This window comes from Podarcis tiliguerta, assembly GCF_965153285.1.
Source record: "Podarcis tiliguerta genome assembly, chromosome: 6".
Taxonomy (NCBI): Eukaryota; Metazoa; Chordata; class Lepidosauria; order Squamata; family Lacertidae; genus Podarcis; species Podarcis tiliguerta.
In genome coordinates, this window is record NC_139539.1 from 26864720 (window position 1) to 26889489 (window position 24770).

General features: G+C 43.8%; 2 protein-coding genes across 8 annotated transcripts in view; one reads left to right on the top strand and one right to left on the bottom strand.

Moving 5' to 3' along the window:
• LOC310680353 (uncharacterized protein) overlaps positions 1-24770 on the top strand; it is a 339545-nt gene that overhangs the window by 130550 nt on the left and 184225 nt on the right. The window contains exon 4 of one of the 2 annotated variants that reach the window (XR_014512727.1): positions 22744-22807. The exons of the other annotated variant lie outside the window; for it this stretch is intronic. The gene's annotated coding sequence lies outside the window, so the exon portion shown is untranslated. Of the gene's footprint in view, positions 1-22743; positions 22808-24770 lie in introns of those variants that run through there. 2 annotated transcript variants of the gene reach the window in all.
• Positions 1-24770, bottom strand: part of L3MBTL1 (L3MBTL histone methyl-lysine binding protein 1) — a 41507-nt gene that overhangs the window by 14346 nt on the left and 2391 nt on the right. For 3 of the 6 annotated variants that reach the window (XM_083446850.1, XM_083446848.1, XM_083446849.1), the window contains 9 exons: positions 12891-13054; positions 10583-10806; positions 9680-9827; positions 7912-8056; positions 6663-6789; positions 5986-6073; positions 3718-3809; positions 2049-2153; positions 214-349 (listed from right to left, as the gene is read on the bottom strand). In XM_083446850.1, coding sequence (XP_083302976.1) covers positions 214-349; positions 2049-2153; positions 3718-3809; positions 5986-6073; positions 6663-6789; positions 7912-8056; positions 9680-9827; positions 10583-10806; positions 12891-13026 — 1201 coding nt within the window. In that variant the 5' untranslated portion in view covers positions 13027-13054. Of the gene's footprint in view, positions 1-213; positions 350-2048; positions 2154-3717; positions 3810-5985; positions 6074-6662; positions 6790-7911; positions 8057-9679; positions 9828-10582; positions 10807-12890; positions 13055-23074; positions 23093-24478; positions 24499-24770 lie in introns of those variants that run through there. The other 3 variants (XM_083446852.1, XM_083446847.1, XM_083446851.1) reach the window with 2 other exon arrangements.

A 24770-nucleotide genomic window follows, 5' to 3' on the forward strand; every position in this document is an offset into this window, starting at 1 on the left:
TACTGAGGCCCCTCTCCCAATCCAATTTACCTATGGTGCAATTTACACAACTCGGTTATGCAAATAGGGCTGTGATTCAGGTTCCCACATGCTGGCAGCCACTCTTGCTTGGCTATCTTCACACTTGGGGAGATGCTAAGATTTCTCCTGCAGCAAGGATGGAAGCTCTCCTTGAAAGCTGTGCCTGCAGATGCACCACCCTAATTCACTCACCTTTTGGGGGCTGGAGTTTGTGTCCTGTTTTTTCAAACCAGCCGGCAGGATGAATGTTGGGGGAGTCAGCGTTCAGCCAGAAATCATGGCATTCAGAGTAGCCATCAAAATGAAGGCGCATCCTGTATCCACATACCTGCATGCAGGAAAAGCAACAGAAGGGGACATGCCATCTCAATGAATGAGTTTTCATTCTGCAACTCTTTCTGGATAGGATAAGCCAAACTTACTGGTTGATTCCATCCCTTACTGGGCTGGTGCTGACATGCTGGGTTCAGCAACCAGTTATTTTTCTACCTCCGGAGAGGTAGGAATCTGGCACAGGTAAATGATGCTTACATCATAGTTCATACATTTCCTAGTCTGCGTGTAAAATCTACAATAGTGTGAGCATTTACATTTGATTTCTAACTGGGTCATATCTGCTTTGTATCTCAAATTAACAATGTCTAATGAAATGGGTCCTGCAACATAGGGATGGATACGAAGTTCAGTGGGTCTAGTCTAACCCCTGGCAGGCAGCAATGGGGCTTAACAGAGAAGAGCATCCCAATATATGATTACAGCAGCAAGATTATTATATGCACAAAGATGGAAAGATACAGCCCTACCTACTATGATGGAACGGTTGATAACGTTATTGGACTTAGCCAAGATGGCAAAGTTAACGTGTTTAATTAGAGACAAATCATTACTGACATTTATTAAATATTGGAAACTTTTCCTGGACTTTTTGAGTAAAAGAGAAAATGAACTCGTAATGTCTGAATTCGAAGATTGAAAAAATATTTTATTTTATTTTCCATTTTATTTTCTCTCTCTTTTTTCTTTTCTTTTCCCTTTTCTCTTCTTTTTGCTCCTGTCTTTTCTTTTTTAGATTAGATTTTAAAAGTATATTTTTATTCCGGTGTATTATACAAAGATACTTTGTATTGGGCATGGACTTTTGTATAAGTATCAATAAAAATAGGTATGTCGAAATGAAAAACAGAGCAGAAGAGCTACTGTCACATTCAGAGCCCTGCCAGCTCCAGTTGGCAGGTGGGAATTAAACTCCAGTATTTTTTGCTATGCCAGCTCCAGGCAGGTGCAGCAGAGGTCAGGATCAGACCTGTTGCATCAACCTTCTGGTAGCTGGACCAGCTCAGAATACAGTGGATCCTTGGCTAGCCCAGCTTGAGCATGTTTCAAGGATATATTCCAAACGCCAGCAGCCAGAATACCACTGGCAGTAGCTTCTGCCTACCTGTGGTGGGTGCTCTTGGGAGATCCACAGTGGCCAAAGCCCCAACCAGCAGATCCCAATCCAGCCCAGCAGATTTGACGCAGGGCACCTCTGTCTCATCCAAACCCCCTACAGTACAGCGGTTTGGGGTTCTGAATTGCTCTGCAAGTTTGGCTTGAACCCAGAGCCTTGGAGTGCTCCATGAAGTGAGATTCTACAAGACCCTTTGCAAGGATCTGATAACTCCATTTCAGGGAGATCTGTGACTTATTTAAGCCTTGTACTTCAGCAAACACTCATAAAACAGATCTGATGGTGCTGTGCTCTGGTTGTATTTAGAATAGCCAGAAAGAAACCCAGAGGGAGGCAATGGGTGGTATCCTACTAACATGTCCTGTCAGCACAAGGATTTCAACATGCGCAATGCCCCCTGCCCCCCCCCCCTATGCAGGTCCTCCTAGAACAAATTTAGGGCATATGCAGGGGAAGGAGATGGGAGGGAAGTCCCATTACAGAAGTGGAAATCCATGTGCCGGTGGGTCGCATTACTCAATGCATGGCCTTCAGCAGTTCAGATGCAAGAGAACGCAAATGGACAGACCCATCTCACCTCGGCCACCGTCAGAATGAAGTACATAGAAGGGTGCTGAGGATCGATCCCCTCCAGTTTCATCCCCACCTTGAAACCGTTCTTGTGCTGGGGGGTCGACTGGTGCTAAAAGGAACGAACCACAGGAAAAGGTGAAAAAATGTTTTATTGCCATTGCTGGGCTGCTTGTCTTTTACACCGCTCACCCAATGGAATTCTGCATTATATTAAGGGGGAAACGGTTTGCAAATAAATGTGTGTATTGGGGAAAATAGCATACAAAAATGTGTCTATTAGGAGAACTTATCATTAAAATGCTGTTGGTTTTCATGAGAACTTAAAAACAACAACAAACTGCAAACTGATGAGGACATGTGGAGAACTGAACTTAAGAATGAAAAAATGAGGAACCGAGAGAAACCAAAATTGGCCTATCCATAATAAAGAATTGGCCAATCATGGTTTGTTGGAGTGAAACAAAGCATGAACCCTGGGTTTGGACACAGCACTAAGTCAAGGATCATAGTTAGTTTCCCCCTTGCAGGAATAAGAAGAAGAGTTTGGATTTGATATCTCGCTTTATCACTACCCTAAGGAGTCTCAAAGCGGCTAACATTCTCCTTTCCCTTCCTCCCCCACAACAAACACTCTGTGAGGTGAGTGGGGCTGAGAGACTTCAAAGAAGGGTGACTAGCCCAAGGTCACCCAGCAGCTGCATGTGGAGGAGCAGAGACTTGAACCCGGTTCACCAGATTACGAGTCTACTGCTCTTAACCACTACACCACACTGAGGCCCAAACCAGGCACACACTATTTGCCTAATGCTCCATGCTTTATGTATGAACACAGCCTTTATTAAAACATGTGCAAAGCAGCTCCAGAGAGGTGTATGCCTTGAGTGATGTCACAGGTACTAGTCAATAGACCCCTGCAGCAGCCATACACACAGCTTTTGTTCTCCATCTGGGAAGAGGAATCAGATTCTCTCAGGCTTAGCATGAAGTGTGCTGAAAATGTGGAAAACTGGTTTATCTAGAACACCCAGGAGGATGGGGAAAGTATGAAAATGGGGAGTAAGTGATGAAGCCTCTTCACTGATCCTAAAACACTGCCTACACGGTCAAGTCAGGTTAATCTCAAACAGAGTGCTTCCAATGGATACATTAAACTACTATGGATCACTTAAAAAACATGTAATACTTTGAAAAGAATACACTGTAGATTCATTTTATTCCCTCAACAACTTTTTAGAATTACTCTCCCATGTGATTTTCCACTGGCAGAAAAGCAAAAACTAACAAACAGAAAAACAACAACCTGAAAATAAATGGAAGTGAGAAGAATCACATGAAAGCATGATTAGACTTTTAAGGAAAATAAAGCAGAATCCATGATTAAATTGTTGAGTTGGAAACAATGACAAACGGGTGGAAGGCAGCAGAATATAGAAACTGACTCCTAATGGAATAAGAGGCTTCCTCATACTTGGCCATATTTACATTCCTAATTCACCCAATTTTTATATCAGTCTAACTGCTACAGATTCTCACAAAGGGTCCTGCAAACTGTGGTCAGTAGATGGTGTTAAGAATTCTTTGACAGAGATTCCTCTCATGGAACTGCAGTTCCTAGAATTTGCTGGGATTACGTACACCCACAGATGACAGAAACAGGGACACTGTTAACTCACTTCCTGGAACAGATTTAGAGGGGCAGCAATGGCTTTCTGTTCTTCAAGGTAAGATGCCCAGGTCCAACCTTCTGTCTTTTCCTCGCTGGAAACTGAGAACAGCAAGACACAGACCAAATTTAAATGGTCAAGGCAATAATAGCTTCATTGGCATTTAGACATTTTAGGGGCAAGGTTCAGAAAACAGGAAAATGAGTTCCCCTATCCTGTCCTCTCTTGGTGCTGCCCTCCTGCCACACATACAGTGGTACCTCAGGTTAAGAACTTAATTCATTCTGGAGGTCCTTTCTTAACCTGAAACTGTTCTTAACCTGAGGTACCACTAATGGGGCCTCCCACCGCTGCCCCACCGCTGCCGTGTGATTTCTGTTCTCATCCTGAAGCAAAGTTCTTAACCCGAGGTACTATTTCTGGGTTAGTGGAGTCTATAACCTGAAGCGTCTGTAACCTGAAGCATCTGTAACCCAAGGTACCACTGTATTGCCATTTATGACCCTCAACTACTTCCGCCTTTTGAAGACACAGTAATTGAGGGCAGGACAAGTGATGTATGTTACCCAAAAGCATGATGTTCTGACTTTGATTCAGCAGTTGCCCTCTTGCTGGTTACAGACACTGGGAATATAAGAAAAACAGCTGCTGGATTAGACCAAAGGCCCATCTAGTCCAGCGTCGTTCTTACCATAGGAAGCCCACAAGCAGGGCAAGTGATCTGTAATGTTCTCCCCACCATGTTTACCAATAGCTGTTATTCAGAGGCATACAAGTGGCCATTGATAGCCTTAACCTTCATGAATTTGTCTAGTCCCCTTTTAAAGCTGTCCATCTTGGTGACCATCACTAACTACATCTTGTGGTAGCAAATTTCATAATTAATAGTCATAATCATAATTTTATTATTTGTACCCCACCTGCCCCAGCCACTCTGGGCGGCTTCCAGCATATACAGAAACATAATAAAACATCAAACATTAACTTACTGCATAATTTAACCATGCACTGTGTGTAATTAAAAAAAACCCTTCCTTTTCTCTGCCTTGAATATCCCAGCATCCATCTTCACTGGATGACACCAGGATTCTAGCATTAGGAGAGATTGGAGGGGGGAGACTTCTATCTAGTTTTCCTCCACATTATGCATAATGTTACTCCATCATGTGACAACTCAGTTAATGGGATGTTGGCCAACCCTTTATAATCATGAGTGGATTGCATTTCTGATGCAGTATATAGGAAAAGCACTTCCTATATTGAGCTTCCCCTTTTCCCCAAGGCGGCAGACAGAGGGCAGATGGGTGGACCCCTCCTAGAACGTTTAGTTTTCATTACGTTAATTAAGACTTTGGTCCTCTCTCTACTGAAGCATCAGCAAAAGCACGCAGGCCGTATTCTCCCCACTTGTGCAGTATGAAGTAAACCTCTTCCTGCCTCCCAATGCGCTGGTCAATCAATGCAAAGGGACGGCTTAGGAGACTCAGCACTAACAATGTAACTGCATTACACTGTTGCTTTATTGAAACGATTCAATCGATTAAATAACTTTAAATGTAATAGACTTACCGTATTTTTTGCACCGTAACACTCACTTTTTTCCTCCTAAAAAGTAAGGGGAAATGTCTGTGCGTGTTATGGAGGGAATGCCTACGGGTGGCATGCCTACGGATTTTCCTCCTCTAAAAACTACGTGCGTGTTATGGTTGGGTGCGTGTTATAGAGCGAAAAATACGGTAAGTATTTCATTTCTGCTCTTTTACATTGACTTACAATAGCCTCCAACAGCATCACCACCATCTCTCCTCTGCACCCAAACTACTAATACTTTCTAGCTAAATGCCTCCCGCCTCCAGTTGTAAGCTAATCGCAGGGACTGCCATACAAAAATATTATATGAAGCAAAAAATCCAAGTTGTGTAGACAGATACACGCACTTGCCTGAATGGTTTAACTGCTAGATATAAATGTAGGAAATAAGAACAACGACTACTTCTAGTAATATCTATTCTATGGTTTCAGGTGTTTCTGTGTGTTTTGTAATCTCTGCAGCGTTCTGAAATGCACCACTGGATCATAAGACTCTAGAAGAACTCTTGATTGACTAGCCTAACAGGAACTTTTAAACCAAACCCACTCCATCCCAATACAGTTTAGCCTCCACCTTCCAGAGAACAGGAGTAAATAAGGAGTGCCACACTTTATTTATGCAAGGAATCATCTTAGTAAACAGAAAATCTGAATGGCTTGAGCAAGAGACCTATGGCATGAGCTTACCAGGCTGACTTGTGTTCCATTCTTCATGCCCCATGCTGCCAGCAGGAAGTTCTCCTCCAGAGCCATTTGTCTCCTCTTGCTTCACTTCCTACATCATACAAACAAAAATCAAACCTTCCTACTCTGAATTAATTTACTGCTAACTTCAGACTCCCCTATTTATCCAAGTGAAAGGGAAGTCCTAGGGTAGTTGCTGCATAAAGAAACAATACCGAAATTCTGCATCGTTTTTATGCTACCTGTGAGCTCCTCTAGACACCTTGTTTATTGACCATTCATCCTGATTTGTTTGCACTGAGCTTATACAGAGCTTAGACTATGTCTGGTCTTTATTGAGCATTCCTCCTGATTTGCTTGTGGGGCATTTATATGCCTTCTATTCAGCATTCATTCTCCCCACACTTTTCAGTGCATTTCCCCATCACTTTCCAAACTGCAAAAAACCCCAGCTATTGTCAAGAGTAGATTTGTTGCACTAGGACAGAAGAAAGCTCTAATCCACTTTAACAGTGCATGTACATTTGAATCCCTCACACAAGTTTTGACAATCAAAGTATTTTTAAAAAATCAGTTAGAAACAAGTCAGTCAGGTCAATGAAATGAGGAATTGTATGTATGAAAACAAAATGTTGCTTAGGGACCTCTTGCACATATATGGAAGAACACCCCAGCTGTACCATTTGCTCTGATTCTTCCTCTTCCTCCTCGGAGGGGCTTTGGTAATCTTTCCTCTTCCGCTTCTTCACTGGCTTGAGGATTTCAGTGGAGTTGGTGCTGCCAGCAGAATTCTCCACGATGACAGACCTACAAAGCAAAGCAAATCTTTGCAGACTCAGGACTCCTACCGCCAACCATATTTTCCAAGCAATGGGAACCGCTTGGCCTTGAGCACAAGAATCGGCTCCTGCAACAATATTGTGATCGCTGTAGAAACTGAACGGTGAAGGCAAAGCCTCACTTTGGAGGGGATCTACTTCTTAGGGAAGCAAGACCTATTTGTACCAACCAGATAATATTGCGTTGGGCTAAGAAGATGAGAAGTTCAAGTCCCTGTACAGCTGTGAAGCTGACAGGGAAGCCCATAGTATGTCAGCATATGCTCCGGCCTACCTCACTGGCCTGTTTTAAGGATAAAATGTGATACCCCAGCCCTGTCCCAACAGGCAGCCCTGTTTAGGGAAGCTTTTAATGTTTAATAGGTTATTGTATTTTAGTGTTCTGTTGGAAGCCGCCCAGAGTGGCTGGGGAAACCCAGCCAGATGGGCAGGGTATAAATAATAAATTATTATTATTATTATTATTATTATTATTATTATTATTATTACCACTCATGTAAGTCACTCTGGACTCCCTGGAAGCATGGTGAGACACAAATGCTATAAATATTGCTCTTACAACCCTCCTAGATGTGTTGCCTCACTTTCATCCTACAAATCAAGTCACCAGCAGTCTGTGCTCTGCCCACCTTCTCAGATGCCGACACTTCAGCTAAAAGCCAAGGGGAAGACATCATGAGGTAACTTGTCCCATGGGACCTTTTTCTGATGAGGAAGTGCAGACAGTCATGGAGGTGGCAGAGTGGTGGAGAAACGTTTAATGGAAAGAAGAAACATGCACACTACTCTTGGCCCATTTGTGAGTTCAAAATCCCCCTGAATTCTTGTGACTGAGGCAATAAAAATGGACGTCTCTTCTTCTTGAGAAACTGGGGCAGGGGAGCACATTTCAGCACAGGAGTAGGTTTAATATAACCCACCCAAAGGAAAGAGAGCTTCCAGTCCTGGCAGATACACAGCAGCATTTCTTTCTCTCCATTTCTTCTTTCTCCAAATCAGAAGAATTAGGAATATGCAGAGCTGCAAAATTCCTCCCCTCCTGCTGCCTATCATGCAAGGATTGCGTCTCCCCCCCCCTTCTTTTTTTTACCTTTCTTTGAATTGCCGGTGGCAGTTCTCACTGCAAAACCCTCTTCCTTCCTGGGCTGACCCTGAAACGTTTCTTCGGCCGCAGGTGCTGCAATGGCACAGGCTGTCCACGGTTGGCAGCTTGGGAGCCTCTGGGACATCCGAGTCTAGGGAAACCGAAAGAGAAGCAAAAACTCAAATGGGCCACATTGGTCACAAGCGAACTCAACAGCAGCAGGCCGGCCAGCCGGCCAAGATTCTGGCATGGTTGTCTGAGCACTCATGTCAGAAGCACAATGCTAAGAACCAGCTTTAGGTTGTCTGCACAGTGACACACAAGCTCAAAATTTTGCCTTGTAACAAAGCACTCAGAGACTAGATAGAAAATAAATTCAGGTAACCCGAATAACTAAGATTGCATAGATTAGTGGGTCCCAAACTTTTTCACCCCCACACGGACCACCTGAACATTGCTAGGGGTGAACAACTGAATGATTTTTCCGCCTCTTGCAGCTCCTGTAATGTACCGTGCTACAAGTATCATTTATATTTATATTTTTATTGCTTGTGTTATTTCTTATGAATTGGATTTGTACTGTATTGGAGTCACAGGGCAGTCAGTCCAAAATGTGCATTTTTTCACATGGCCCCTGCCTTTCCCTCTGCCATGCGTGATCTGCCACATTTTATTTCAGACATCATGTGAAGGCATACATATTTGTCCAGGTTTTCCCCAACCCATAAGATTGGATCCTTTCACCTCAGTTTTTATGTTGCTGGTTTAGTGTTTGTGCCCTGCTGAGAGATTTTAACCATTAAGCAATTTAGAAATGTTTTAAAATAAATAAATCAATGATCTTTCATACACACACCGCCGATTGTGCAATTTGACACAGACACCCAGTGCTCTCGAACAACAGTTAGGCCAAATTCACACCATACCTTTAAAGCACTTTAAACCGTCATGGCTTACCCCAAAGAATTCTGGGAGCCGTAGTTTACTTGCTAAGAGTTATTGAAAGACCCCCCTATTCCCCTTACAGAACTACAACATGCAGAGTAGTATAACAATGAATCTCTCTTCACAAGGAACTTGGAAAAGTAACTTTGTGAAGGGAATAAAGGGGGGGACCCCTGACCATTAGGTCCAGTCGTGACCGACTCTGGGGTTGCGGCGCTCATCTCCCTTTACTGGCCAAGGGAGCCGGTGTACAGCTTCTGGGTCATGTGGCCAGCATGACTAAGCCGCTTCTGGCGAACCAGAGCAGCGCACGGAAACGCTGTTTACCTTCCTGCCAGAGCGGTACCTATTTATCTACTTGCACTTTGAGGTGCTTTCGAACTGCTAGGTTGGCAGAAGCAGGGACCGAGCAACGGGAACTCACCCCGTCGCGGGGATTCGAACCGCCAACCTTCTGATCGGCAAGTCCTAGGCTTTGTGGTTTAACCCACAGCGCCACCCGCGTCATGAAGGGAATAGGGGTCTGCTAACAACTCCTTGCATCCTTAACAAATGATGTTTCCCAGGATTCCTTGGAGGAAGACATGCTGGTTTAAAGTGGTATCATAGTGCTTTAAATATCTGGTGTGAATGCGGACTTGCAACAGAAAAAAACATCTGAAGAACCTGTAATTATACATTTAAATTTTTCCACATGTGTGAAGCCAGAGAAGCATTAAGAGGTAGCAATATCACCCCAGCATTCTCATTATCACCATGGCCCAGCTGGTGCTTCTACAAGCGAAATTCCATGCAAAGTTTTGAACCCTCACTGAAGAGCAATCCTCACCTTGAGTGACGGTGGGATTATCCTTGCTGAGAGGTGCTGCTGCCTCATCTTCTCCCTCTCTTTCTGAGTGGCACTCCTTTAGGGGCTCTGTTGGCAAAAGCTTGTCAGCACTGACCACTTTCAGCGTCCCATATTCATTTATCCGAAACTACAGCAATGAGAGAGGGAAGGTTAACAAGTTATAGGAGAGAAAAAAACCAAGAGAAATCTAGGCACAATGGCTGTATTGTGCTGGAATGAAATCAAGGCGGTATCATCAATACACCTGCATCCTGCCTTTGCCCCAACGAGATTAGGGAAAATGAACATGGGACCACTCTATTTCATGCTCACAACAATCCTGTAAGGTAGGATAGATTGGAAAAATAGCTCAAGATCAAGCAGTGAGTTTCGTGCTGTCGCTGAAGATTCCAAAGGGGAAGTTTAAAGTGCCACATTCCAGCAAAAAAAAAACAAAACACAAAAGCTCAGAATGCAAGGACCTAGCCTTCCACTATGTATAACCCTTTGTGTAATGTTAAGAAGCCTCTGGTGCTACCATTATTGCTTTTAGTGTTGCAGCTCCATCCCTCTGGAATCAGTTACCAACTAAAATTAGACAAGCACCCAGTGCCTTACTATTTCAGCATCTATTAAAGATATTTTTGTTCAAGAAGGCGTTCCTGGAAGTGTGACCCCGTCATTTTATGGAATAATAAATCATACAATACTTTTATTATTTTTAAAGAGTTTGTAGTGTCTTTTCTTATTTTTTTCCTTTATTTTACTGTACACTGTTTGAGCAACGTTTGCTTCTAAAGCGATTTATGAATTTGAAACGAAGCAATAAATAAACCCAATGCTCCCTCAGAAAGCTGAGGAGAAAGGGATTTAGGAACAGCAAAGAGACTTTCTTCCGCTTACCCTCAGGTTGCTTCCGGGGAGAGTGGCCACTCCATCCTTCCATTCCAGAACCCGGATGGTGTTGCAGGTCTGAACTCCGCTGATCTGGGGGATGACTGTCGCTGTGATTGGCTCGCTTCCCAGGCCCTCTCTTTGCCTCTCAGACCCCACGCTTTTCTGGGGTTCCCGAGGGAATCGCTGGATTTCTAAGGTGCTTGTTGGAAGGTTTACAGTGGTTGTGTTTGCTTGTGAAGAGGGGAAGGAAAGCAGTTTGTCACCATCATCTACTGGCACATGCACGTGCAAAACATCTCCCACAGCAGAGACAGCCAGAAGATTTCGACACAAAGGAGGGACACAGCATTACAGTCTGGGCAGAGTAGAGGGCTGGAAGAGAACATGGGTAGGGGGGATATGCCCAAATCCTTTACTATAAGGCAGAGGTGGCTGGGGGACCTGTGGCCCTCCAGATGTTGCTGGAGTCCAACTCTAGTAAGCTGGGTCAGGGATGAAGGGAGATGTAGTGCAGCAGCAACATCTGGGGGCTGCAGAGTTCTCATCCCTGCTATACGTGTAGGTGATGTAAGATTAATGACTTCCAGAGGGATAGCTCAGTTGGTAGAGAATCAGACTCTTAATCTCAGGGGCATGGGTTTGAGCCCCACGTTGGGCAAAAGACTCCTGCATTGGATTAGATTGCCCTTGGATTAGGTTGGATTAGATTGCCCTTGGGGTCCCTTCCAACCGTACCACCCTATGAGTCTATGAAGCTTGCCAAGGCTTCCCACTCACTTTGCATAGTTCCACATTACCATTATTTGGTGAGAACAGCTTTAGGTCCCGGCAAAACAAAGACAAACTTGATAGTTAAGCCCACAAGCTTATATTGCTCTCCTTAGTCTCAACATGTTACAGTCTGGATGCATGAAGGAAAAGTTGCTTCTTCCTTTCCTACCCCAAGAATGCCGTGATCAATAGATACAGAGCAAATCCAAGTCCTAAAGGCACATGTCTACTGCAAGTTAGATCATTACATCTTGGTTCTTGTTGCTTTTCTTACAGCACTTATCTACGCCATTAGGTGTTTCTACAACTTTATCTGCTCTCATACCTGATCCGAGTTTTAAATGAATGGGCTGTATCCACAGCAGCACAGAGTAATGCTACTCGTCAGCGCAAGGATTTCTGCTTGCATAATGAGACTTCCCCCTGTTCCCGCCCTTTATTTGTTCTGGGGGTTCCCCCAACCCTCCAGAGATTTGATGGTGCAGGGTGTGTATGGCTGGAGGAGGGGGGGGGGATCATGTTGCACAAATGGAAATCCATGCATACAGTGGCACCTTGGTTCTCAGACTTAATCCGTTCCAGAAGTCCGTTCCGAAACCAAAGTGTCCCAAAACCAAGGTGAGCTCTCCCATAGAAAATAATGCAAAACGAATTAATCTGTTCCAGACTTTTAAAAACAACCCCTAAAACAGCAATTTAACATGAATTTTACTATCTATAGAGACCACTGATCCATAAAATGAAAGCAATAATCAATGTACTGTACTAGAAAATAAATAAGACAGTATTGTAGATGATAAAAATTAAAATTATTATTTTTTCTTACCTGAACTGATGATAGTCATTGTTTGGATGGGGGGCTTTTATCCATTTCCGCAGTCACACAATCAATCAATCAATCAATCAATGAGTAGCTGTACTGGGTTCCACACAGTCACAAAAACAAATTAACCGAAAAAGCCTCAAAAACAAAAACGCAAAACAAATAGCAAAAACAAAAGCGCCAAACTTAATTTGTTCTGGAAGTCTATTTGACTTCCGAAATGTTCGAAAACCAAGGTGCAGCTTCTGATTGGTGCAGGGCCCCTGGAAACAATAGCAGACAGCTGCATCAGACGTTCGGCTTCCGAAAAACGTTCGAAAACCGGAACACTTACTTCTGGGTTTTAGGCGTTTGAGAGCCAAGGGGTTTGAGAACCAAGGTACCACTGTAGATGGGATGTGTTAGCTGGACGCCGCCCTCTACTTTGCTCACAAGCTTCAGAGGTATGCCTGAGTACTTGGCAGGGGTCTGTGGGCGGGGGTGGGTCCTCATTCACCACTGCACACAGGCCAGCTTTGAATAACGTACCCTGAAAATACATTCAACTGCAAACTGAATGACCTAATGGACAGAGAACCCAATGGACAGAGCAGGTGGGTATTAGCTTTGCCTTTTGGGCCATAAACATAAGTTGTTGCCTTTTGGACCAGAAAGAATGGAAGCAATGGCAGCAGGAGACTCTGAAAATACAGCGAGATGCTTCAAGTTCCAAGTACCTACCTGGTATGATGAAGGCAGTTGCTGGTAGGTGGGCATTTTGCACAGTATTCTCATTGGCAACCAAATGGACACTGACTTCCCCTGTTGCGTTGCCTTTTGTGCTTCTTATCACTTCCATCTCTGCTCGTCCATCCATCACCTTGCCTAAGCCACACAGAACAGAACTGGAACACAACCAGGAAGAAGAGATCCCATTTAGCATTTGGGAGGAAGTGTAAGTGAATCACAGGCAACAGAGGCTGAACTTAAGATGTATCACCATTATTTTTCTTTAAAGGGACAGATATAGACAGCAGAGTCCCCTCTCATGCGAGATTTTGCATGCACATCTCTCATTTATTTTTGCACACATGGATGGGATATTGGATGATCAAATTAACTATCCATAATGGTTAATCAATGTCTGTTTTTAAACTTTTTATGGTTTTATTCTTGTAAACTGCTTTGTTATTTTTTATGATATAGCAATATGCAAATACTTTTATAAATAAATAAACTCCTGCGCCAAGGATAACTATGACCATGAAATAGATACTTGTCCTGTTCCTGATGGGGCTGTACTTTCCTAAAGGATCAGGCCCACAACAAAGGGGATGCTATTCGATCCGGCTCAATGAATGGATGCATAAAACAATGACCTCGGTTGCAGAAAGTGCCTTCAATCATCTTGTCCGGTGCACCAGCTGCAATCTTCCTGGAAAAACCCTTCCATCTTCTGATAACATACAGATTACATTACTGGAATGCATTTTGTGTAGCACTGCCTTTAAAGACTGTTTGGAAACTTCAGCTGCCTGCTTCCTGGTGCAGCTAGAAATGAACTTTTCTGATCAGTGCTAACAGAGCTTAATTTGCTGCCAGTTCTAGGCATGAAAGTGTTAATTTTTTATCTCCAAGGCCCTAATGCCTTGAGCCTTTGCATGTTTAAAGGTAAAGGTAAAGGTACCCCTGCCCGTACGGGCCAGTCGTGACCGACTCTGGGGTTGCGCGCCCATCTCGCTTAAGAGGCCGGGGGCCAGCGCTGTCCGGAGACACTTCCGGGTCACGTAGCCAGTGTGACGAAGCTGCTCTGGTGAGCCTGCACCAGCGCAGCACACGGAAACGCCGTTTACCTTCCCGCTATAAAGCGGTCCCTATTTATCTACTTGCACTTAAGAGTGCTTTCGAACTGCTAGGTGGGCAGGAGCTGGGACCGAACGATGGGAGCTCACCCCGCCGCGGGGATTCGAACTGCCGACCATACGATCGGCAAGTCCTAGGCGCTGAGGTTTTACCCACAGCGCCACCCACGTCCCTGTTTACTCCGAAACAAATGATGCTATGTTCAACAGCGCTCGCTCTCAGGTAAGTGTGTACAGGATTGCACCTCAACTATGCAATCCTACACATGTCTACTTGGAAGTTAGTTCCACTGATATGAGTAAGGGAGCTGAGGTTTACTGCTAGGTACAGGGATGAAGAGCTTTTTAGTCCTCAAATGACGTTCATCCCCCACGCACTGTCCTTCCCTTATAAATCACACTGGCCCAGTGCAGGGAGGGCAGCAACATTCAGCAGCGGTTGGAAATTTTGCAGGTGTGGGTGTGTGCAGTTTGGGTACCTGCACAGGCTTCAACGAAAACCCTTGATGGCTGAACACAGTACATAGGATTGCAGTCTCCCAATCCTGTGGTAAACAGGACTGCAGCCCAATCAGTCACCCACTTCTCTATGCGGCCCTTGGGGGCTAAAATGTTCTCCATTCCTGTTAGGTAAAGGTAAAGGGACCCTTGACCATTAGGTCCAGTCATGACCGACTCTGGGGTTGCAGCGCTCATCTCACTTTATTGGCCGAGGGAGCCGGCGTACAGCTTCCAGGTCACGTGGCCAGCATGACTAAGCCACTTCTGGTGAACCAGAGCAGCACACGGAAATGCCGTTTACCTTCCCGCTGGAGCGGTACCTATTTATCTACTTGCACTTTGACGTGCTTTCGAACTGCTAGGTTGGCAGGAGCAGGGACCGAGCAACGGGAGCTCACCCTGTCGCGGGGATTTGAACCGCTGACCTTCTGATCGGCAAGTCCTAGGCTCTGTGGTTTAACCCACAGCACCACCCGCGTCTCACCCATTCCTGTTACACACCCTCAGGTCTCTTACTGAAATCAATGGAACTTACACCTGAGTAGACATGTATAGGAATGCACATATTTGAAGGACCACCTTCTCCCAATACAAACCAGTCTGGTTATTGAGCACCTTCCCGGAGACCCAACTCAGGGCACTTTTACTTCTGCGGTGAGCGGACATCAGAGACAAGAACACATGTGGCACCACACCTGTTGTATGGAGTTTCTTCTCCTTACCACTTCACCTGACGCTGACATTTCGGCAGCAGATAAAAGTGACTGTGTTTTCCGCGGGGGGGGGGGGGTAGATGAATTTTATTTATTGAGTAATTGATCGTGATGAGTTCATGGCTGCTGGAAAACTCTGCTGTTTTATTTGGTAATGGCTGATTCTAAACCTAAGTTGTGAGCTGCCTTGAAAGTATTCAAATGTGGGATAAACATGTTTATATAAAACATAATGAAAGAGGAAAATACTCAAACACGAACTCTCCCAGGCTTCAATAGCACAAGGGAGTGCTGCCATAATTATAACTTTTTTAAAGTCACAAATGGCTTTAAAAATACCACAAATTGGTATGGAGAGGGTTGTGTCACTCATCAATGCTGGCATCATAGCAGTGTCCAATAAGTGCTTGTTCATGCAATCATATTTCACGCAACACTGGTAGGAGTGTGGAAAGCTGAGGAATTTCTGCAAGAAAAATGTAGCATGGAGCTCTGGATCCCCTGCAAAAAAAGGGGAAACAATGCTGCATTTATCATTGCTCCGGAAAGCCTCAAAATCCCTTTGGAAGCTTGGAGTCAAAAGCACAGCTGATCCTCAGTGTTCTTATGGCCACTGGAGGGCAACAGAAGAATACAAATAGATGGTTATCAACTCTGTGGAGTTAAGAGTGCACATGTGTTATCAGTATGTTCTGATGAACATCTGAGCAGAACAGAAAAGAATACCAGAAACTGGGGTGAGAGGGATGTTGTCAGGGATACTGGACCAAAGTAGCATAGGGCAGTCTGGCCTGGTTATAACTTATCTTATGAAACATTTTAAAGAGTGAATTTGTCTGCATCTTTGCTCACATGTCACTGATACTTGAAATTGAGTATGAGGTTTTCCTTTCCACATGAAAGGTGGGCTGTGTCCAAATTGAGAAAATTTGGACATAGCCCACCATGTTCCTCCAGCAAGTAAATGTTGGCATTATAAGCCTGCACATAATGTTTCGTTCGTTTGTTTTTTTATTTAATGTCTGGTACTCCATAATGGAGTACCATAATGTCTGATACTCCATGAGTCTGACCAAACTGCAGGAGGCAGTGGAAGACAGGAGTGCCTGGCGTGCTCTGGTCCATGGGGTCACAAAGAGTCGGACACGACTAAACAACAACAACTCCATAATTCTAATCTTATGGGAGTACAGGAGATCAGAAGAGAAATCTTCGGGTCTGCCTGAGCTAGGGTGAACCTGGTTCTTGTGATAAAAAATTTGTCTGCAGCTAATAGCTGCTGTTATAGGAAGTACTTTTGACTCAGCACCATTGTCTCTACCTGCCATGCCTCTCTTCTGAACTGAGTTTGCAAACTGACAGCTCTCACTGTATCAGATTTTAATGACACCCCTTTATAGATGCTGGCAGGAATTCCACTGAACAGGAATGACCCAGCGCCTACTCAGAGGGCTTAGTACTCCTGGGAAACAGGTTTCGTCTCAAGGTCTCAAACCAATTGCTTCTGGTAAAACAAAACAAAACTCACAACTCCTGAAATCTCTCCACAAATTTCTTTGCAGCTAGCCTAATAAAAGCAGCTGTTTTCATATAAACAAGCTTGTGCTACGTTTAAAACCCATCTGTCAGCAGCACGCAGAGCGTCAGTCTTCAAACCTTGTTCCCTCATCAAAATGCCTTGAAATCCACATACCAGCATTTGTCGGAAAGGCCTGAGAGACACCTCCAACAGCCACAGGCCTGGCTAGCCCCAAATATTATCTATTCAGACAGTCACAACGGGAGGCTACTTGGGGGGTGGGGAGACTTAAGTTCAATTTAACAAGGAGTTAGGTCTGTCACATCCCCACCAAGCCCTTTCTGCTGTACCTTTACGTCTTCCAAGGCTGAAAGAAATCAATTCAGTATTTCTTTCCCTATGGAGAGGATGCAGAGATCAGAGCTCCTTCTCCTTCACCACATGTTATATGTGTTTGCCGATTCTGGATTACACTTCACGTGCCGGATAAAAAGAACTGTGATCCACAATACATCTGCTCATCTCTGAGGTGCCACAAGACGACTCTTTGTTGGTTTTGCTACAATGGACCAACATGGCTACCCTTCTGGAAATTAGCTCCTAATAATACAGTGAGAACTGCCTTGATGAAGCAGAGCAAGGTCCCATATATACCAGCATTATTGTGCCTCCAGCAGCCAGTCAGATGCATTGCAGGACAATGATGGGCTAGCCTATCCCTTATTGTTTGTCCCTGCTATTGCACAGCACCATTCTATTTTGTGGTGCCGTTCTCAAGACACCAGATATAAAAGAAGCACACAGGCAATCATCACAGCCTTTCAGAAGAGAACGAAATAGTTATTCAGTTGCCCCAGTTACAGAAGACAATACTTTAAAAAAACCAAAACCCTATCTGATACAGTAGTTCAATTGTAGCTAAAATTGTGCAAGCACCAAGTTAGTAATTGTAGCATTTATATTCCAATCGCTGTGTAATAGATTTGGTAGCTTGCTACTTGGAGGATATGTTAGCTACTCTAAGAATAAACACGTTTGTGTTTGCGTTTTCTTTTACTTATTCATCAGGGGAGATGCATAGTGATGGAAGGGGGAATGAGTGTAAAGAACTTTTTTTGGGGGGAGCAAAATGTGTGTGAGGTGTGGCAGAGCACTGTCATGCTGGGAGGGCTGGTGTTTGCTGTTTTTAAGACTTATATCAGCCTTGTAAATAAGCCCACAAGAGTTACTAGCCTGAAAAATGGTTTACCAGCCTACTGGGAAGTAGAAGAGAGAGTCCATCCCTCTTGCAGCTTATTTACTGCATTTCTACACTGGGCACAGAGGAGAAACTAAAGAAGTTGTGTTAAACTAGATGCCATGAAACGGGGGGTCATATTACTGACTTATTTATTTACATATATTTAGCAATATTTATATATAATCGAATTGGTTTACATGACATAGTATGTAATGTTCATTCAAAAATGGTAAAAAAGCACACTTTTAAAACAGTCAACATAATAGCATTATCAAACTATAGATAAAATCAACAACTTTAAAAACCAATGCACATCACAAAATGTAAAATCTGAGCAGGCTTCCCTAAACAAACAAAAAACATGTTTGTCAGGCATCAAAAATAGTACAGCAAAGGCATCTCCCTTACAGGCTGTTCCACAGAGTGGCTGCTGACTTGAAATGTATTGGGCCAAATAATTGACTTTCAGTGCGGCTTTGAGGTCTTGCTACCTTTGTCTTCTTCCTAGAGTTGGCCTAATCTGCACACAGCTCAGGTTGCAACCTCAAACATGCTAGCTGAGAAATAAATTTGAACGGAATCACCAGGGCTCACTTTCTAGTGAGGACCAGGTTGTCAGTTTTGCTCCATGTCCAATTGTTTCTCTTTGCCAGAGGCTCAGATCTCTGTGGTTTCAGTGACTGGGAGGAGGAAATGTCACACTTTTGGTTCTAAAGATGCTCTATACATATCCCAAATTGCAGAACTCTCAGATCTAGATTATTTAGTTTTGCTTCTGACAGGAAATAAGCCTGTCTCCTGCTTCTGCTTTTTCTTCTTCAAAAAACAGAGCTGAACGCCATCCCTCCTCTGGCAAATCATTTGTTGTAATCAGTGCTTTTCTTCTAGAAAAAAGGTGCCGGGACTGTGTACCTTTCAGTAGCCCCAGGAAAAAAACCACTGATTGTAACACAAGGTACAAAGAAAGAAAAGTTGCCTTACACTCCACACGTACTGAGCTAAGCATTATGAGCATCGCCATTCTGCCATGGGGCACAGCACACAAAACACTTCATTACCTTGGCGCAAACTGCCGTGTGCACCAAGCATGGAATATACACTGACCACGGAGCCTACGCAAACGCTTGGACGTTATACACAAACGTGCACACACAATGCAGCAATTCTGCACGCACCCACCTGAAAAAAAGGCAAAAGAAGCTGCAGGTTTGCATAAAAAGTGCATAATGATTTACTCTAATTTGTGTTCAAATTGTAGCAAGGAGGTCTGTGAGTAGTGACCTGCTAAGTCTCCTGCCTGTTTGCTAAGTGCTGGTGAGCAGCTTCTGAAGAAGCAAAGCAGTTTTTCAGCTGATATACAAACTAACAAATGAAAGGGGGGTGGGCATTCATTCAATGGGGTTGGAAAGAGTTAAAGCCCTAGGGAGAAGAAAAAAAAACATTTCCTGCATTCCCCTCCCCTGTGGACTTTTGCATCTGAACTTCCCAGTTGTTTTGCCTTCAGCTTCCTGAGATCCCACACATTTGTCTAGCCCTTTTTAAGATCCTAAGAAAGCCCTGCTGAGTCAAGGCAGTGACCCATCCAGTCTACAGAGCATCCTGTTCTCACAGTGACAAGCAGACATGCCCCTATGGGAAGCCAGACGCAGGACCTGAATGCAACAGTATTCTCCCCAGCTGTGATTCACAGCAATACAGAGGCATACAGCCTCCAACAGGGAGGCAAAACAGAACCATGCTGGCTAGCGCCATTGAGAGCCTTGTCTTCCATAAATATTTTCAACAGATGGAGGAACTGATGTGTGGAGCAAGGGAGATGGGTGGTGGTGATGGCAGCTCCTGCCTCCAATTTAAATCCATTCATATCTAATGAAAAGACCCCACATGTGTGCCACTGTATGTCTGAAGTGTTCTTTCCCATAGCACAAGTATAAATTGTGGGTGGGTCCTGCAGCCACAATCCCAGTCCACAAACACATTTGCATGTTACACGCTCAGTTTCTCGGCATTGGATGCACGGAAGAAGCTTTCGTAGGAGGCTGAGCTCAGCTGTGGAAGCCTGCAATGGTGTTTTTTTTCGAGGGTTTTAGAAAAATCCACACACTCCGATTCAGGTTGTACAGGTTGTACATGCACCACACAATGCGTTCACAGTAAAGCAATCTCCTGTCATGTGCAATTTAGCAATCCTTCAAAGCACTGCTCAAATATAACTACAGTGGCCAGTAATAAGGAGACCTCAGGAGACCCAGACTACTTGGTTGCTGAAAAAGTGAGTATTCACATTATCTGAAATGGAATTAACAGAACTCGCTGTCAAGGCTGCAACACTTCCGATGAAAGATGGAGGTCTCAAACTGCCTATTCTTATTTGCAAAAGAGTGTGTGCCTGCTTTTTCCTTTTTTTCCTTTCAGAGATATAATCTGAAACGACACTTCTCTCCTTTTTCATATCTATTGTTTCCAATGGCCTGCATATATCCTTTCTCCCAATACCAAATCCTGATGTCTTCTATCCAGATCCATCCTGCTTAATTTCAAAAACAAGAGGTTCTTCAGTTCTCTTCTGATCATGAAAGCCCTCGTAATAATTCCAAATGTGTTGTTCTTGCTTATTTATTTATTTATTTATTTATTTATTTATTTATTTTTAAGGATTTTCTTGTTTTACAGAAGTAAGTGCAATGCCTCGTGTGTGTTTTTCCCCCATGTAACATTTTTACAAATCTGTTTCATTTGTTGAGGCATTAGGGGGAGAAGAAAAAAAAAGAAAAAAGAAAGGGGGGTGGAGAGAGGGAAGGTGGATGGGGGTGGGGTCAGGTGGCGGTGTTTCTATTATGTTTAATGTATGTAGAGTTTGGTGTCAGCGTTGCTTGTGTTGTTCACTTGTGTTCCTTTGGTGGTGAGAGAGGTTGGGGTTGGCCTTGGGTGTGATTGTTTGCTTATGTGTTGTTCTTGCTGATCAGTAGTAAGGCACTGGTATGCTACTCTGCACATGCTCAAACACTTTCTCATCTTGATTATCCCACTCCTCTCCCGGTATCCCAGTATGCCCAGGCAGGGACAGCTCTAGGTTTGAGGGGTTCCTGGACAACTTCACTCTTGTGGGTCCCTCACATATCTCTGGCGGGTTCAGGGGGACAGCAGCACTCCAACCAGTATGGGCACTTGGGCCTAACCACCACTTTAATTTCCCACAATACCTAAAAGGAACATCGGGACATTGCTGGAAATTAAAATGGAGGCTAGCTGGCCCTAGCAGCCAGGGGCTTCTTGGAGTGCAAGGCTAGAGGCAATTTAAGAAGGTAGGAATGAATGAATGAATGAATGAATGAATGAGGGGCAGCTACAGGGAGCAGGGGGTCCTGTTGAGGTGCTGGGGCCCTGACAACTGTCAAACAATGTCAGGTGCTGACATCAGCTCTGTACAAAGAATTTCCTAATGGTCTCTGGTCCGGTCAGTTTACAAAACCAGAACTGCAGCACAGTAGCATTGCATGCCTGTTTCAGACCACTCCTAGGAATGATACCAAGCACCAAACTGTGGCTCTGCTGAAATTCTTGCAATAAATTGCCACGACAGTTACCTTCTACCCTCTCCAGCCACTGAACAGCTACCAGGGATTCCTGCAAAGGATACTACTGTTTGCAGTCCATATACAGATACAGTGGTACCTCGGGTTACATACGCTTCAGGTTACATATGCTTCAGGTTACAGACTCCGCTAACCCAGAAATAGTACCTCAGGTTAAGAACTTTGCTTCAAGATGAGAACAGAAATCGTGCATCACCAGCGGGAGGCCCCATTAGCTAAAGTGGTGCTTCAGATTAAGAACAGTTTCAAGTTAAGAACGGACCTCCAGAATGAATTAAGTACTTAACCCGAGGTACCATTGTAACTTATAAAGTCCTGAATGACTTGGGACCTAAATGCCACTCGCTATATAATCCTGCTCAGCAATTAAGCTCTAACAGGTAGGGCCTCCTGAGCACCCCACCATTAAGGAGTGATAAATCTGGTGATGGTGCAAGGTCAAGCCTTCTTTGCATGGCATCCCGGCCCCCTAAGGAAGCTTTGGAACTCCCAGCCCCTTGAAATATAGCCGGTGCCCCCCCCCCCTTAGATACTTAAGCGCCAGATCAAGGCATGGGCTTTTAAGGTGGCTTTTGAAGGGCTGTTGTAAGATGGTACATACGTTGCAGTTTTTAAAAGCATTGTTCAGCTTACTGAAATGATGAAATATATTTACGAAGTTTTCACGACTCAGCCCGTTACCTATGATACAAGCATGTGATGGGAAAACAACACTATTAACCCACCACTGGACGCCATGTTATTTTCCAATCTTCACCACCCCATACAACCTGTGACCCATCAAAACAAAGGCAGCCCTCACAACAACAACAACAACAACAACAACAACAACAACAACAACAACAACACACCATGTACATATGCTGGTTTGTCAATAGCACAATAAGCTGAATGGTTTATGTTTGGTGCTCCCTCCCCCCCCCCCCTTTCTCCTGCAAAAGCCAGAGGGTGGGCACATGGACATCTCAGAGGCCTCAATACAAGCTGGTTGGTTATGTTCATTTTGATGGGTCGCAGGCATGTTAAAGGGCAAAGGCTTCTTTTTTCCTTCCTTCACCCACTCTTGCTCCCAAACAGCATAAACACACAAGACAATACACTACTGGAAAATGAACTACAGTGGTACCTCGGGTTACATACACTTCAGGTTACATACACTTCAGGTTACAGACTCCGCTAACCCAGAAATAGTGCTTCAGGTTAAGAACTTTGTTTCAGGATGAGAACAGAAATCGTGCTCCGGTGGCGCGGGAGCAGCAGGAGGCCCCATTAGCTAAAGTGCTGCTTCAGGTTAAGAACAGTTTCAGGTTAAGAACGGACCTCTGGAACAAATTAAGTACTTAATCTGAGCTACCACTGTAAAAGCAAAAATAAAAAATCATAAGCAAAAGATCTGACAGGGTGGAATTGTCAAGCTACCACCACTGGTTTTGTCAGAGAAAGTGGGAAAATGAGAAAAATGAACAGAAAGGGAAGAACAATCGTTTTCCCCACCTGCAAGGATGGAGCAGCTGGAATACAACTCCCATCATCCCTAAAAAACTGACTGAGGCCCTACTGATATGGAGTCGAACTATGTGTTAAGTGGTATAAAAGCATATTCATCTCCTGATTACCCCAGCTTCAGTTCCCTCCTCATCTTTCTGTTGTCTCCCCTGAGACAATTTTTAGATTGTAAACTCCAAAGGGCAAAGCCCTGTCCTTTTCTACTTTGCACCATGCTAAGTACAGTATACTGATGGCACAATGTCAGAAGAAAGAAAGAAAGAAAGAAAGAAAGAAAGAAAGAAAGAACTCTGTAAGCATAAAGTTGCATACAAAGTTAGAACAGGGACTGCTGTGATAGATTAAAATAGAAAGTGGTTCCCAGATCTATAATAGGGTGAGGGGAAAACCCACTATTTTACTCCACATTTCTACCGGCAGTCTGTAAAACATGGGCAAGGTTTTAGGTTATCAATTTCATACCCAGGTTCTGGACCATAAGCCTCTGTACAATGGAATTCTGTTTATATTGCACTACATGGTAATCCACCCTGAGCTGTTGGGCTATGATGGGCTATAAACTGAGATAAACAACCAGCAATTTAAAAGGAATTCAAACAAAAGGAATCAGTAAGCGTAGCTCAGTCTTCAGACATCACTGACTTAAGCCAAGGAAAGGAGATGGAGCACTGAAATCTCCCTTTACGAACATTGCAAAAGTTGAGGGGGAATAATACATCCTTGCATGTTTATTCAATGAGCAGCAACTCTGAACATCACCAGCCGCATAGATACACATCAAAGCTCTCCACGTGGGGGGAAAGCAAACAAAAACAAATCCAGATACCTCAAGAATATGTAGCGCTTGGAAATAGTTGTGCAATGCCCATTAATACTTGATTTTCCAAAGACACACCCCACGTTCGAGAATTAGTAGTAAAATAAAAATCCAATAAACGGGAAGAAGGGCATTTACGCCATTTCCCAAGACTGCCTGTAGTGTGTTGTGGGCACATAAAATGCCATTAAATGTCACTGCAATAAAATGGTCCAATCAGGCACTTTATCCACTGTTGTGATTGATGATGGTTTTATTATATAATTTGAAAACACAATTCCTAGCTATTAAACAATCATCACGGCCATTTCCATTTCTAGCTCTCTCCTTAACAGAGGACTCATAAGGAAACAGAAGAGAAAATACCATGATTTTGGAGCGAAAGCGGGAAAATCTTGTTATTTCTAGGTAATGGTCTTTTGTAATACCTAAACTGTGGCAGATCATGTGTTGCATAAGCCATAAACTGACTGCTACAAATGCCTGGCTCCTTATCACATCTATGACATTGCCATCAGAATTATTTTCAATGTTAAGCATTTTGAGTAAGTTTCAATAACAGGTGCTAATCTTACCTTATCATCTAGCTGCTCAGTTCTACAGCCACTGTGACTGTGATATCTATTAATAATATAAAGTTCTAACGTTAAGGATTAGCAATTAGCACTACACTATCATTAGTAGCATTCTGGAAGCGTGAGTGGTTAATTAAAAGGAAGCCTCGTCCAAGACCATTCAAACAAGCAACTGAAATCACCGATTCTACACAAAAGCACGCTTCTCCCCTCGACTTTTGCAAACAGCAAGATGATCACACCTCATTGCTATTTAACAAGCAGTTCATAAAAATGTTTCCAGTGTGATGTA